This window comes from Sabethes cyaneus, chromosome 1 (assembly GCF_943734655.1).
Source record: "Sabethes cyaneus chromosome 1, idSabCyanKW18_F2, whole genome shotgun sequence".
Classification (NCBI taxonomy): domain Eukaryota; kingdom Metazoa; phylum Arthropoda; class Insecta; order Diptera; family Culicidae; genus Sabethes; species Sabethes cyaneus.
Window position 1 is genome coordinate 82,077,900 of NC_071353.1, and position 16,243 is coordinate 82,094,142.

Below are 16,243 nucleotides of genomic sequence, written 5' to 3' on the forward strand. Positions count from 1 at the left end.
TATTGAAAATAATGTTAAAATCTAAAATAATATTGAATAAATAGAAAATGAGTCATTCCACGTCAAGTGACCAAGAATCAGTAAAACTTGTAATGGACCTTCTTGGATTTTTACCAAAGTCGGTCAGAATTCCAAGTTTGATGCTCCTTTTTATAAGCAAAAGCTGTCCCTACCAATGTTAGTTTTATTGCACTAAATTTCTATTTTTCTCCCAATGAATGCAATTTGATCTCAAAAATTCCAACTCCATCGTATTTCCCAGATTTTTAATATAAAAATCAAAAAAAAATTGACTGTATTGCCAAATTCCAAAATTTAAACTAAAAAGCTGGCAACACTGCTCACGAAAATGTTACTACCTGCTACTGCATACATGCTTTCACAACAGGGTATAGAGACTCACTGCTTCATGAAAAAATTATTTTGCTCTTGGTTCTACATAAGTAATTGGTGGCCGCTTGCTTCAAAACGTTGTCTCTGAATCGGCAAGGAATACTTCGTGACGATAAGTGATTCTAATGTAAAAAAAATCTGTGGAATACGATGGAGTCGGAACTTTTGAGATTAAAATGTATTCATTGAGAGAAAAATAGAACTTTAGTTTTCAAATCGAATTTAAAAATATTTGGCAGCACTGGTGCTGAAAAATACCACTTTTTTCGAATTTCTTGGGCAATTTTCGATGAAAATGTGAAAATAGTATCTTTCTAGACTTAATATTTCCGGAGATATTAGCAAAAGAAAATTAGCGGATTTGACGAAAACAAGGTTTTTGCTGATAAGGGGGGGGTCCCATGTAGCGAGGGGGAGTCCAATCGGCACAAAAAAACAACAGTTGACTTACGCTTATTAACTACTTTCACCTAATGCCCAAATTATGAGAGTTTTATCGCAATCTCTGTCACATTATAGACCTCTATAATGCGGAACAGAATGGTCATTCTGTTCCGGACCAAAAATTCAACATGAAAAAAAGCAGGTTGGAAACCTGCTATTTTGTAATTTTTAGTGTTTATATAGTACATCTATCGAAAAAAATGCGATTTATGCAAAAATCGCATTTTTGACAAAAATGCTCAAAAGACCACTATAATTCGGAACGGCTCATATGAAGATCAATCAAAGAAAGGTTGTTCTTGATTCAAATACATTTGTTGATTATACGGTGCCATGCGCATATTTATACATACCTTCATTTTCCAAAAGACCTTCGGCCATTTCATTCCAGATCATATTATCGCGATCTTGTTTAGACATCTTCGTGAATTTGTTCGTGATTACTCGATCATAATGTTCTTTATGCTTATTTACTTCTCTTTCCTTCTTTACTACTGACATCTTTAGTTCGTTGTAATCATCAAGGGCGGGATTATAACTTGCACCGGCTTCTGGAACCTCGACGTTACTAAAAAAGAAATGAATAGAATATTGATTCACATTTGTTATTGTAGCTTTCGACTGACTATCTTTACAGTTGTTTTTCTGCTTTGTAGTCAACTTGCTGATAAAAACGAACGTTTTTCTTCTACTAGATATTGTCAATTGCAAGGAAAATTGTACCATCCAAAGTTTGATATCGGTCATAAAAGTGCTATTTTGCATTAAATCGTTTCGGTCTCTTCGGCGCACTTATTGCTTGGAATATAACGAAAAAGTGCGCCGAAGATACCGAAACGATTTAATGCAAAATAGCACTTTTATGAGCGATACCGCACTTTGGATGGTACAATTTTCCTTGCAATCAGCAATACCGATCGACTCGTAAAAGATGTAGCAATTATGTGATTTCCATTGTAACATTCTTTTTTAATCACTAATAAGTAAAAATTACCGAACAGTTTCGAGGTCAAATTATCCCATACATTTTCTTTGTGATCGGATTGCTCCACAGGCAGGGACGACAGTTAAATACACCATCTATTTACTGTGATTTCGATTACTTTATGTTTAGAAAAACGCAACAAAACTCCCTCGTCCCATAGGTCGAAGATTCTTTACGACGTTTAGTTATTTTTTTTGTGGGGTGTTGAGTTGGAGCTGCCTGGCAGCTTGATTTCCAAGGCTCAACCCAAAAGAATAAAAAAATTTAGCTTCCATCTTGCAACAGTACTCCAGACCAGGGTCCGACAACGTCACCTTCAATTGCATAGCGTCACTCAATAATGAAGCAGTGAAGCTTCGGTTTCAACAGAAGTAGCACCGCTTCAGTTTCAAACTGGCTTCAATCAGCGTCAGCGAAACGCGTTTCACTTCATCAGGACTATCGGTTTCAACATTTCATTACTTTTTTATCAAATTCAGAAGAAGGCTAGCAACTTTGAATGCAAATAAATTGTATTTGAGTAACATTTTCTACAATGCAATGCATATTAAAGTTAACCTAGTCAATGTCGACAAATTGTGCCTGACTTTCTGCCGTCGTCAATTGAAACAGCCACCAACTTCAACTGAAGCTTGCTTGAAACGTTCTGTTCAACAAATGAAGCAAGTCACTTCATGTATGAAGCGAAGGTAAGAGAAAGTCAGTTTCATTTATTTGTTTCGACGATGCCGGGCCCTGCTCCAGACGGACTAGCCTATGTTGGTCGGTTGAACACTGGTTGGCCAGTACTGTCTTTAGATAGGTTTCTGAAATAAAACAAATTGAGTGTAGTTCATAGTGGTTGTTTATGTCTGTGTCTGCAGATGTGTAATACGGTCAAATGATTAAATGTCACGTTTTGCTCCTTCTAAGTTTATCAACAACAAATCCGAAAGCGGATTTGAACTTGCATAATTTTAAAATAGGGTAAGGAACGAGTTAAGCAGTGTTACCTATTTTAATCAGTTGAACATAAATGATCCGAAAATGCACTTTTTTATTCATATTTTCAAAATCTTTTGATAGGATCATCTTCACAAATCACTTAACCATACATTTGATTCACACAAACACAATTTACTGGGTTTCCGACAAGAAATATGATGAATTAAAAATTGTTGTCCAAAAACGTACATTTTTCAGCTGCTCTTCAGCAATCGCCACCTCGCTACTAACGAATTCATCAAATTTTCAGCACTGATTACAACCACTCTGAATGTCAAGCACTCAATTGTCACATACCATATTATTCAGTCTCTTTTTTTCTATTATCTAAGGCTTTGTCACTAGCCAAAAGTTTTATTATTTTCTAACAAAACTGAAAACAAATTCTGAATTGACGGAACCTGTTCACCACTAGCAGCAGCTGCAGCACAACTGATGAACTATCGTGTTTCCAAGACACTGTTTCGGTTTCGGAAATAAGAATTTTAAGTTTGAAATTAACTGAAACCTCCTATTATGAAAACGTGGTTCAATACTTTCAAGAGAAATGTATGTTCATAATTAATTTTTCTTTATTAAAAACAACACAAAAGACAGCTTTTTCAATAATTTTCGAAGATTTTCTCAGTGATTTAATAAAGCAACGATGTGTTTCAATGTTATTTGCTTTGACAACACTGTTCTGAGTCGGATCGTTTGTACTGCTATATGTTTACCTCTTTTGTTCTCCCACCATCCTCATGAACAGCGAGTGAGACGTCAAATTTGCAGTTTCCCATAAGAACACCAGAGAATAAAAGAGACGACTAATATCGTTTGCCGATCGGTGCGGTGAGTGTATGCCCCGATAAACAATTTAGACAGATGGCATTTTACGCATCTATACTTACTTACTTAATCAGCTCCAGGCCGTGGTTTCCTCTGCTGTACGAAGAAGTCGTCTCCATTCTACTCAGTCCATGGCCGCAATTCGCCAGCCACGTAGTCTACGTAGGGTCCGCAGGTCGCCTTCCACTTGATCGATCCATCTTGCTCGCTGCGCGCCCCGCCGTCTCGTTCCAGTCGGATCGTTATTGAGAACTTTTTTAACCGGGCAGTCGTCCGACATCCTCACGACATGCCCAGCCCATCGCAGGCGACCGATTTTTGCGGTGGCAGCGATGGGTGGTTCCCTAAGCAGCTGATGCAATTCATGGTTCATTCGCCTCCTCCACGTTCCGTCTTCCATCTGCACTCCGCCGTAGATGGTGCGCAACACCTTCCGTTCGAAAACACTAAGGGCGCGTTGGTCCTCCATGAGCATAGTCCATGTCTCATGGCCGTAAAGGACTACCGGTCTAATCAGCGTCTTGTAGATTGTTAACTTCGTGCGGTGGCGAATTTTGTTCGATCGCAGCGTCCTACGGAGTCCAAAGTAGGCACGATTTCCTGCCATAATGCGTCTTTGTATTTCTCTGCTGGTGTCGTTGTCTGCGGTAACCAGTGAGCCCAGATACACGAACTCTTCTACCACCTCGATTTCATCACCGTCTAAATGAATCCGGGGAGGGAGGTCAGCATTCACTTCTTTAGAACCTCTTCCTTTCATGTATTTTGTTTTCGATACATTAATGACAAGTCCTATCCGTTTGGCTTCAGCTTTCAGTCCGATGTACGTTTCCGCCATCCTCTCAAAGGTACGTGTAATGATGTCAACGTCGTCAGCGAAACCAAGAAGCTGGACGGACTTCGTGAATATCGTGCCACTCGTGTCTATACCCGCTCTTTTTATCACACCCTCCAAAGCGATGTTAAACAGCAAACATGAAAGCCCATCACCTTGCCGTAACCCTCTTCGAGATCCAAAGGGACTCGAGACTGCCCCTGATACTCGAACAACACACATTACTCGATCCATCGTCGCCTTGACCAATCGCGTTAGTTTATCCGGAAATCCGTAGTAGTGCATAATCTGCCATAGCTGATCTCGATCGATCGTGTCGTACGCCGATTTGAAGTCGATGAATAAATGATGCGTGGGCACGTTGTATTCGCGACATTTCTGCAACACTTGCCGAAGCGCGAAAATCTGGTCCGTGGTGGCACGGGCACCCATGAATCCCGCTTGATATTGCCCCACGAACTCCTTTGCAAATGGTGATAGTCGACGACATAAAAGTTGGGAGAGTACCTTGTAGGCGGCGTTCAACAGTGTGATTGCGCGGTAATTGCAACAATCCAACTTGTCGCCCTTTTTGTAGATCGGACACACGATGCCTTCCGTCCACTCCTCCGGTAGTAGCTCATCCTCCCAAATCTTGACAATGACCCAGTGCAGCGCTCTAGCCAGTGCGTCACCACCGTATTTCAGCAGCTCGCCGGGTAGCTGATCAGCCCCAGCCGCTTTATTGTTCTTCAGCCGACCGATCTCTTCTGCTACCTCCTGGAGGTCAGGGGCTGGTATTCTGTCGTCTTCTGCACGTGCTCCAAGATCTATTGCCATATCGTCACCTCCATGTTCAGCTACATCGCTGTTAAGGTGCTCGTCATAATACTGCTTCCACCTCTCGATCACCTCACGTTCGTTCGTGAGAAGATTACCGTCTGAGTCTCGACACATATCGGCCTGCGGCACATGGCCTTTGCGCGAGCGGTTTAACTTCTCGTAGAACCTCCGTTTATCGTTAGCACGGTACAGTTCTTCCATCGCCTCGCGATCCCGATCTTCCTGTTGGCGCTTTTTCCTCCGGAAGACCGAGTTTTGCCTGTTCCGTGCTTGTTTATATCGATCCACATTCGCCCTCGTACGGTATTGCAGCATCCTCGCACGTGCTGCATTCTTCTCCTGCACTAATTGCTCGCATTCGCCGTCGAACCAATCGTTTCTTCGGTTCGGATTCATTGTACCTAGTGCCGCTAGTGCAGTGCTACCGATTACGCATCTATGCCGATACGCTATGCCGATTACGCATCAGATGCCGATTAGTAGGTCGCGGATAGGAACGCGAACTTACTGAATAGGGGGAAAAGTTCGAGGGATTTTTTAAGGGGACGTAAAAAAATTCAGATTTCAGGATTGCTTAAAAAAGCACCTTGCGGGTGAAAATGGGTTCGGTCTGTTCAAAATTAGTTCCGCCGCTCCAACTTTTAAAGCGAAAAATCAAAAGTTTAGCTCAACAATAGTGTCTTCCAATGGTAACAGCTTGAAGAATTAAAGATAGCAAGAAGATTGGTATGCTGATATCCCCCACTTAGTCAACCCATCGCTTGTAATAAGGTAAAACAATCAGTGACCCGCTTAGACTGTTTAAAACTAGTTCTTTACCCTACTTTCAAAAATTTAGCAGAATTTTTAAAACTACCTCAAAAATACTAAAAGCCCCTAAAACCCTAAGGCCTTTTCATGATTTTGAATGTATCTATGTATTCGAAATGTTGGCGCTGGGCGCACTGCACAGGCGGGACATTACGGTGACGGTTGTAAACTGACGTCGGACGGCCCAACTGACTGACAGCGGATGACGTATGCTGAGTAAGCGATTGTCTTGAAGTCATTTGTGAATGTCATGGTGGCGAAGCAAAACCTAAAACTAAAAGTTACTTAGCAAATTTATTGATTTCTTAATAATTAGTTGATTAAAGTGGACCCCCGTTCGTTTGAACGATTCCTCATGCAAACTAACAGGATTAGCTTTTAATTTGAACAACTGGTAGCCCTAAATATGCTGGAGCTTGTGTAAACTGGCTGCCCTGCTCTTTATTATTGTTTTGGTGGTTTGATTCAGCGGCAGTTGCAAGCAGCGAATATTTCATTCTCCGATCAGATTTCTACCATAATCGTTGGGAAAGCGCATTGTGAAACAGATTGAACACGCTAGATCAGTACAAACAGATCGTGTTTATGTGCATTGTCTGCGTAAGCAAATGATGTTATATTGAGTATGACAATTGAACCATTTTTAATTTGCACGTCATGCAAACCAACGGGGTTCAAATTAAAAAGTGTTCAGATTAAAAACGGTCAAACGAACGGGGGTCCACGGTATTTATAATTACCGTCATCCAGGGCGAGATTGTGCCAAAAAAAGCATATGTTTTTGTTCTTTAGCTCAGTATACACACAATTTAGGAACTAAGTTGATTTCAAACCTGTCAATATATACTAAATTGTTCAATTAACAACTACCGTAGAGATGGTTTAGTTACAATGAAACCTAATTTTACTGGAAGTGCACGAACTTTGGCACAATCTCACCTCTAGGGGGTGACATTGTGCCAAAAACATAAAGTTAGGCTAAAAACCTAAACAGTGAAGATTTGCATGTTAATAAACAATACACATAAATAGCAGTATAAAGTAGTTCACTTGGGGCCGTCCATGAACTAAGTGGACTATTAGGGGCAGTGGGTCGGCCAGAAACAACGCATCATACAACAAGTATTAACGAAAATAACCCGAAGAGGTCTGAAATAACTAAAAATGAGTTCGTAGTCAATGGACAGCCTTTATATAGCCAGTAGCGTTTCTAGGGTTAACAAGGGGGAGATATATGAAGGGGTGTATCCTAAGGGGGCATACCTATTTGATCATTTAACAAAAGTAACCATTACTTCGTTCGAGAACCCGCGGCCGCAGAACATGTGGCCTATCCTACCCCCCTCCCCCATCCTTAAAACTGGCAGTTTATACACAGTATAATATATTCGTCTTATATTAGAGTGTTTATTCAAAGTATCAGAAATTTGCAGAGAAAAAGTGAAAAATTTGTTTAAATTATTTAGCAGACCTATGATGCTGTTTACTCCAAAATGGATGGTGCAATCTAATCTGTCGAAATATTGTGTTCAATAGTAAAGAATGTGAGTGTACTGACTTATTTTTGTTGTGTATGTGAAATCCACAAAATGGATCGATCATTATAGCTTGGCATTATAGCTTGATATGAATCTTATTATCTACTATTGAAGATCCTAAAGAATAGCTAACCTAAAATTGCACGTGTGGATCTAAAATTATCGCCCAACATCGAAAGTGTAAGCTAAAATAACTATTGTAAACTTAAACTAAAATGAACTAATTAAATTAAATATTGCAGTTTAAAGCTGCACAGAATTGCAATCGTGATTTTTCGTGTTGCTCAGAAGCCGATGTCCCGAAAAGATCCACCTCGTCCGAACACAACTTTAAAACTTTCGAGGCTATGAGAGCGAAAGGAACCAGCGCGTATGATGAATCGACACGAACGCCTGATCAGGAGCCAATGGGAGGCTGCGTCAACTGCTCGCGCCCCGCAACTTACAACTTCGTGCAATGCGACCAATGTGATAGCTGTGCAGGAGTGACTGCATTGGTAGCGGAAAGATCCTGGTCATATCGCAATTGCTTGCCTACGAGTGTCCACTCCAAGTCGACCAACCGGTCAGCTCAAATCGCCTTGAAGCTGCAGAGGCTTGAAGAGGAGCGCCGAATCCAACAGCGCACATCGGAGGCCGAGAAAAAGGCCATCGAGATGGAGAAAACTCTTGCAGGAAAAATATTCCCTGCTTGAGGAGCTTGAAGAAGAACGAGATAGAGCGAGTAACCGTTGTAGCTGGCCGGAAGGCCGCTAAGTGTTTCCGTCTTCTAAATGCCTTCAGGACGTGCTAAACGAGTGACTTTAGCGCTACCTCTAATGAGGGCCACTCGTCAGATGGAATTTGCCCAGCTTGAAACCTGATCTCAGGGCAGGTTTTGAATAAAGTCCCGAAACGGCGTATAGTGCGAAGAGCTTTTAAAGGCCGAAAGAATTACTCCGTTCGACGTACGATGGAGCCACTGCTCCGCTTAACGATTATCACAACCGTCTTACCGACGCACGAGAACTCGCAGCACCTCAAAAGTGTTTTCTCATCACCGGTCGAACGTACTCGACCGCAGCAGAGGGGTTATTTACCGGTAACCCTCCGGAGTACAATAACGACAAAAAAGGAAATCTAAACAACGTACGCGAAATGTGAGAAGTTCTTTCGGACAAGATTATCTGATTGGGAAGCGCTTTCTCTTATTTAACGGTTACAGCTGCATTTATTGCTTGGTAGGGTTAGTGGTGTACATTGATTCAGTCACGTGTTATGTTCCTTACTCTCTCTCGTGGTTGGCTTCCCTACTAACTCCTACTATGCGGTCAGATCAAGCACGCTCACCATTGGTCGAACGGCTGAAGCACACTCGGTAAAAGCTCTCGAGTGGCAATAAAGCAAGAAGGTGTGTGGTGTGTGTGTGTAGTGAGTGATGACGGCCGGCTCAATGAGCTATTTTTACTCACGCAGGTTAAGTAGATCGTTGCGGTCTATTTTTAGATGCCAGCTGCTGCAAAGCTCCGGTATCGTGGATGTCGTCCATAACAGTGATGATGCGCCAATTATGCGCGATGGCTGAATAGTAGTATTGTCAGCGATGGCGTTGCTCGCGCCGACAAAATGGCACCGGAAGCTGACGAACAATGCTCCGGGGGTTGAACAATGGCCGGACAATTAAACAACGGTGGTCTCGGCCGCGCAAAAATGGTGTGGCGCTGATCGACGTCAAAATGTAAATTGCCGCAATTACCGACTTTCGGTGGCACAGTCGATAGCTTCGAATCCGTCGTGGGTCAGCAGCGTGGGTGCGGGACGTAAAGCTGTGCTAGTATACGGCTGGCGGAGAAAGAGGCAAAAACAAAGCCAAAAAGAGAAGCCGTCTACCGGCTGAATGGCGTTTTCAGCAATTTGTCACACACACAATCAACTCTCACTCTTACCTTCTCGCTAAACAACTTGCACACAAAAAAGTTTCCGCAGACGTAACAATGACCGCACTCTAACACGACCGCACTAGCTTTCAACCTATGGAACATACAATTTTGAATCAAATCTTTAAGCAAATCTCACATTCTAAGCTTACAACAATTCACGCACGCGAACACTCAAATCACACTGCTGCCTGCTTTCACGATCCAGATCGAAATGGTCGAATAGCAGTTCTGTAATCCTCAGAAAAGATTGCGAAGCATATTCGGTAGTCGTGATCGGAAGTACGTTTCCTGAAACGACTCGTAAACGATTGTTTATGGCTAAGCGTGCATGACTTCATCTCCTTCTTCCTTCCGTCCTTTATCCGCGTTTTCGTGTCTCTACCCGCTTCGGCATTTAGTGAGACGGAAACATCGTCAGGAAATGGCTTTGAATTGTGCTGAATTTTAAAAGTAGCTGAGTATTTGTATACAAGTTTCCTGCTTGCGAGTATGGTACAATATCGAATAGTGAACGTAAGTGAATGAAATTTGAATTATTAATTTCCTAAAATAGTAGCCATGCTACACCGTAGCCAAGTGAGTCGACGATCCAAGCAACAACATGTCAACGAATGGGTGGAGCAGCAGTAATCTAAAGATGGAGCCGTAGGGGGAATACCTCAAGAGCCAGCTAGAGAGCGTCAGGCAGCGCCCAACCCAGCGAAGGGATCGCAAAGGCAGCAAGAAGAAACCGTAGCGATCCTGCCACCACTTCACGGGAATCAGCGGCGCAATTCCCAAAACGGTGCCAAATGTGCAGTCTAACGGTCGCGCGCCGACCTCCATTGGTAACACTATCCCCTCTTTACCCCCCGTACTGCCACCAATAAATTCCATTCCAAAAACGAAAACTTCTGCTCAGCCGAGCAATCATTATCAAGAGATACTTGATAAATTGGGAGCAATTAGTCCGGTACTCAAAAATACAAATCCAGTTGAACCTACCAAGACTATACCTACTTCTCAAAATCAACATACCTCCACTTGCACAACTTCTACCCCTTTAGGGAGAAAAGTAAGTCAATCGGTTCATGTCAATCCATGTCCCAATGCTAACGATCCATCGTCAATTGTTAATCCTACGTTTATGGCAGCAAGAATGCCAGAAACAGCTCCTTCCCCCTTGCAGTTCGCCGCACGACAAATAATGCGCCGCGATCTTCCCCCTTCGCCGGTAACCCCGCGGACTGGCCTCTTTTCATTAGTGCGTTCGTAAATACAACCGCCGCGTGTGGATATTCCAGTGTTGAAAATTTAATCAGATTGCAACGATGCCTGAAAGGTGCAGCTTACGAAGCTGTAAAAAGCCGTCTCCTACTGCCAGCATCGGTGCCGCAAGTGATCAACACCCTTCAGCTGCTTTACGGACTCCCGGAACTGCTGATCAACATACTGTTGGATAAAGTTCGATCGACTCCTACACCTAAGGCGGAGCGGCTCGAAACACTTATCGAATTTGGGATGGCGGTTCAAAGTTTGTGCGACCACCTGGAGCTAGCAGATCAGCAGTCTCACCTGATGAACCCGTGTTTACTGAACAAGTTGCCTGCACATGTGAAGATGGAGTGGGCGAATTTCATGCAGCGGTATCCGGAGGTGAACCTCAAGACCTTCGGGGATTTTATGAACGGCGTGGTGATATCGGCCAGTAAAGTGACCCAGTATACTGGAGGATTCGGAAAAGCAGCTAGTAAGGAACAGTTGAAAATAAAGAACAAGGGTTTGATCAATGCTCATATCAACCAGGGCACCACAATAGATCAAAGAACTGGTCGCAGTGGTCCAAGGTCCCCAACAAGGAAAAACAAACCAGCCGGAACCGCCGAAGAACGACCATAAGCAATGTGGTATTTGCAAGCGTCGAGGACATCGAGTGCGGGATTGCGACATGTTCAAATCGCTCTCCATCGATGATCGGTGGAAGGCAGCGCAAACCAATGAACTCTGCAGTAGCTGCTTAAATGCGCATGGCAGAAGAAGTTGTCGAAATTCAGTCCAGTACGGAATTAACGGATGCACTTTCCGCCATAACCGTAACAATCAACCGTCCGGTGGATCTGGAAGACCGAAGGCAGTGACCAGCATCGAAACCGTTGGTAATCATGCACATCGGATGCCGGACCAATCGTTACTGTTCCGCATCATCCCGATAACGCTTTACGGACCGAAAAAAACGGTAAGAACCTTCGCTTTCCTGGACGATGGCTCCTCCCTTACACTCGTCGAAGAGGAATTAGCGCGTAACATCGGTGCGGTCCATGTTAGGGGCGGCTGATTATTATACTCGTCCTTATGCCAGCAGGGACTCTAAACAGTGCTGTGCACGATGGTCCTCCGGCGAGACAGGGGGTTAGGGGCAGGCCCAACAAGCCGCCCTGGAAAACAAAAAGTTACCAACAACGAAGAAGAAAATAGGGATCGGAACAATCGGCGCACATAGGAGTATGTAGAACAAAAACGTGGCCAAAATTATTTCAATGGTGTTTAAGTCTGTTGATGCATCAAATAACTCAAAAAAGTTATTATTTATCATTTTTAGATGATAAATCTAATAAATAACAGCTTGTTTTCAGCTAGCAGTGACATATGTCCTTTTTGACATACATTTTTGGTGTAGTACTCCCATTTATCGTTAAGCAAATATTGGAATCAAGAGAAACATGACTTAAAAACAAAATTACATCATTGTTGTATTTTTTCTGCAGTACAATAAAAAAATGTAGATCGTAAATCCTAATTTTACGATTTAGAAACCGTTACGAATTTGAATCACTCTCACTTTCATCTGAACTCGCGTTTGATACATCGTTGCATCCTTCAAGTTACAGGTTTGGCTAACCTGGGAAGAGTAGTTTAAGCGCTTCGGCTGTTAAAGACTGGGTAGTTTTTATTGGCTTTGCGCGAGAGTTAATCAGCAATAGTATTTCTTTCTTATATTATTAATTTCACGGGCGAATCTGACTTTGACTGGACGGCAAAACTTCAGCGATTAAAGATTATGCCATACAATTTTTTTCTGCCTGGTATTGTTGCTTATCAGCCGAAGAGAAACGACAGAGCTTATAAAAATGTTGGAATCGCTGTCTAACGGATACTCAAATTTTTGATTATATTGAATATTGTGGAGAACCATCGCATCCCCACTTGCTGATCAGCTCCGAATCAAATCAGAATTTAGATTTCCATCATCAGGCAAGGACAAAAAACGTCATCTAGATATAAGACATAAGCGTGAAGCTGGTACTAGGACTGCAACTTTACCTCAGCATGGGTATCTGCTACTGAAAATTCTACTTCTGGTGAATAGCAGTTTCGTTTAGCGTTCTTCAAAAGCGAATAATAAGGATAAATGTTTTTGTTTGAAGAATATATAATTTTATACTGCTTTTTCGAAACGACGAATATAGTTAAAGCGTGTCCTGGCGAATGCTTTTGAACAGCATTTAACTGTACAGCTGTCAGCGCGTTTTTTAATTCTGAAGCTTTTGAGGGATTTTAGGTGATATCTTTAATGATGCTGGAAACCGTCGTATTTCCCACAGATCTTTGACTTATTTGTGTTGCATAACTTAAGATCTCAACTGGGACATTTTCTCACAGTTCCAAGCTTCGCTTGTTTCTCTCAGTAGAGTCTACAAACTTCTTACTTGGACGACCTGCATTTGATATCTCAGACCAAGTAGATGACTTGATTGTAGAACTCATCCAAGTTTTGTTTGCCTCTTTAAACCGATCCTTATGGTTATAAGAAGTCGTCCATGTGCGTTTGAACTGTGTTTTAAAACCACTCAATTGATGTTTCAGTACATGATAGTGATTCGGAGGGCATTTAAGAGTTTCTTTAAGTTTTTTTCTGTAAACAAAAGCGTTTTGTCGATTGAGCGATCAAGACATTGCCGTATAAACTGAAAGAGGTGGTTTCTAAAAAATTTCCGGTCAATTCTCTCAGAATTTGAAAGAATACATCGAAATTTCTTAACTAATGCATGACAAACACAACTAATTGATAAAGTTGTAAAATGCGTGAAAAATCGTCACAACTTCAAATTCAAAAATAAATTGAGAGCGTGAGGATGCGTGAGATTTTCTTTCGCAGCATTATTCTGGAACTCCATACCTTTCTAATGATGGTAAAATTTTTGCTTAGAGATGCTTAGAACATAAACAAAAATGCATTTTTGTAAAAAAATGCCTTTAAAAAAGAAAGCAAAAAGTTGCTACTTCCAAACCTGGTTTACGGGCTTCACCTAAATGTGTATAAATAAACTTGTGCTCAAATTTACTCTACATACCTTTGTCTTGATTATTCATATTGAATTTTTACGTGGCAGTTTCTAAAAAATATCAAAAACACAGCAGGAACACAACCTTGCTGGTCGGATCACTTGCAAAAAAATCATGCTGCGATTTATAGCAAGGTTTTGACAGTTATAAACAATCGAGATGTTATCAAAATGGCCGACATATGATGCTATAAGTATCTAATAATACAACAATGGTAAATAGCGCGGGGTTCATTCACATTTAGATTTTTGAATTTTGGCCAGGTTTTTGGCTGATATACTCCTACGTGCGGCGTCGACCTACGCGACGAAATAAGGACTACGATTGGAAACGCGGGACATGGAATTGCAAATCGCTCGGCTTCCCGGGTTGCGATAGGATAATATATGATGAACTACATCCCCGAAACTTCGAAGTCGTAGCACTGCAGGAACTTTGTAAATCATTTCCTAGTTGCAGTCTGCATGCGCTCAAAACTCTCGACGGTGCATATCACGCGTCGAAGTCGTACGCCGCGACCCAACATCGAGCAGCTACGAGACACCGGAATTGCCTAGGAATACGCGCGGCAACTGGAAGCAGCGCTACCAACGGAAGAGCACTTGGCGCAGCAACTCTCGAAGATGGTTGGAAAGGCATTAAGACCGCCATCGATAGTACTGCTCTAGCGGCACTAGGTACAATGAATCCGAATCGAAAAAACGATTGGTTCGACGGCGAATGCGAGCAATTAGCGCAGGAGAAGAATGCAGCACGTGCGAGAATGCTGTAACACCGTACGAGGGCGAATGTGGATCGATATAAACAAGCACGGAATAGGCAAAACTCGGTCTTCCGGAGGAAAAAGCGCCAACAGGAAGATCGAGATCGCGAGGCGATGAAAGAACTGTACCGTGCTAACGATAAACGGAAGTTCTACGAGAAGTTAAACCGTTCGCGCAAAGGCTATGTGCCGCAGACCGATATGTGTCGAGACTCAGACGGTAATCTTCTCACGAACGAACGTGAGGTGATCGAGAGGTGGAAGCAGTATTATGACGAGCACCTTAACAGCGATGTAGCTGAACATGGAGGTGACGCTATGGCAATAGATCTTGGAGCACGTGCAGAAGACGACAGAAGTGTAGTGTAGGATTAGTGAAGTACTGGAGCAGACAGAGGTGAACGAATGGCAGAGGGTACCGTCGAAGCAAAACCCAGCGGATCTTGCCACAAAATGGGGGAACGGTCCATCTGTGGACGTCAAAAGTTGCTGGTACCAGGGACGTTTTTGTACCAACCCGTCGAAGAGTGGCCGAAGCAGAAAAAGCCACAGCAAATCGTTGAAGAAGAGTTACATACGTGCAATGTTCACGTGGAAGCATCCGTGTCTACAGAATTGATCGATTTTGAGCGTTTTTCCAAGTGGGAACGCTTACTCAGAGCTACGGCATTTGTACGCCGCTGTGTAGGGAACCTGAGACAGACAATCTACGGCGAGACGAAAGTTGAAGGTTACCTTAACCAAGGCGAGCTGCGGCAAGCTGAAGTGACGTTGATTTCGATGGCGCAACGACAGAGATTCCCAGAAGAAATGGCGGTGCTTTCAGACAACCTTGACCAACCGAGAACCGGTCAAGCAGGGTTGAACAAACGCAGCGCTTTGTATCAACTGACGCCGTTTATCGACCAGACGGGTATTCTGCGAGTGGATGCACGGATTGGAGCGGCGACAAATGTGTATACGGAAACGAAGTTTCCCGTGATTCTGCCCAAATGGTACCGTATAACAACTCTCATAGTGGACGCGTACCACCAGCGGTTCCAACATGCTAATTCAGACTGTGGTAAACGAAATCCGTCTACGGTACCACGTGCCTAACCTACGAGCAGTCGTCCGAAAGGTTGCAAGCGAATGCACCGTATGCAAGCTGCGCCAAGCGGCGCCTCGTATGCCACGCATGGCTTCACTTCCTCCAGCTCGCTTAGCTTCGTTTACTAGGCCTTCCACGAATGTCGGCCTAGATTTCTTCGGACCATTGGTGGTGAAAGTAGGACGCAGTAGCGCTAAAAGATGGGTGGCACTCTTCACCTGCCTTACCATTCGAGCGGTGCACTGCGAAGTAGTATGCAGCTTATCAACCGAAGCCTGCACAGAGTATCCGTCGTTTTGTATGCCGCCGAGGATCCCCGGCCAAGATCCATTCTGATAACGCGACCAACTTCCACGACACGGAAAGAGTGTCGGCAAGGCAGATTCTGCAGGGACTTGCTGCGACTGTGACCAGTACGAACACTAAGTGGCTATTCATTCCTCCATCGGCTCCACACATGGGCGGCACATGGGAGCGTATGGTGCGCTCCGTAAAGCAGGCGATGTTGA

General features: G+C 43.1%; 1 protein-coding gene across 1 annotated transcript in view; it reads right to left on the minus strand.

Annotated features, from left to right (window-relative positions):
* LOC128732837 (ribosome biogenesis protein NOP53-like) overlaps nucleotides 1-16,243 on the minus strand; it is a 218,470-nt gene that overhangs the window by 142,129 nt on the left and 60,098 nt on the right. The window contains exon 3 of the mRNA XM_053826241.1: nucleotides 1,191-1,405. Coding sequence (XP_053682216.1) covers nucleotides 1,191-1,405 — 215 coding nt within the window. The remainder of the gene's footprint in view (nucleotides 1-1,190; nucleotides 1,406-16,243) is intronic.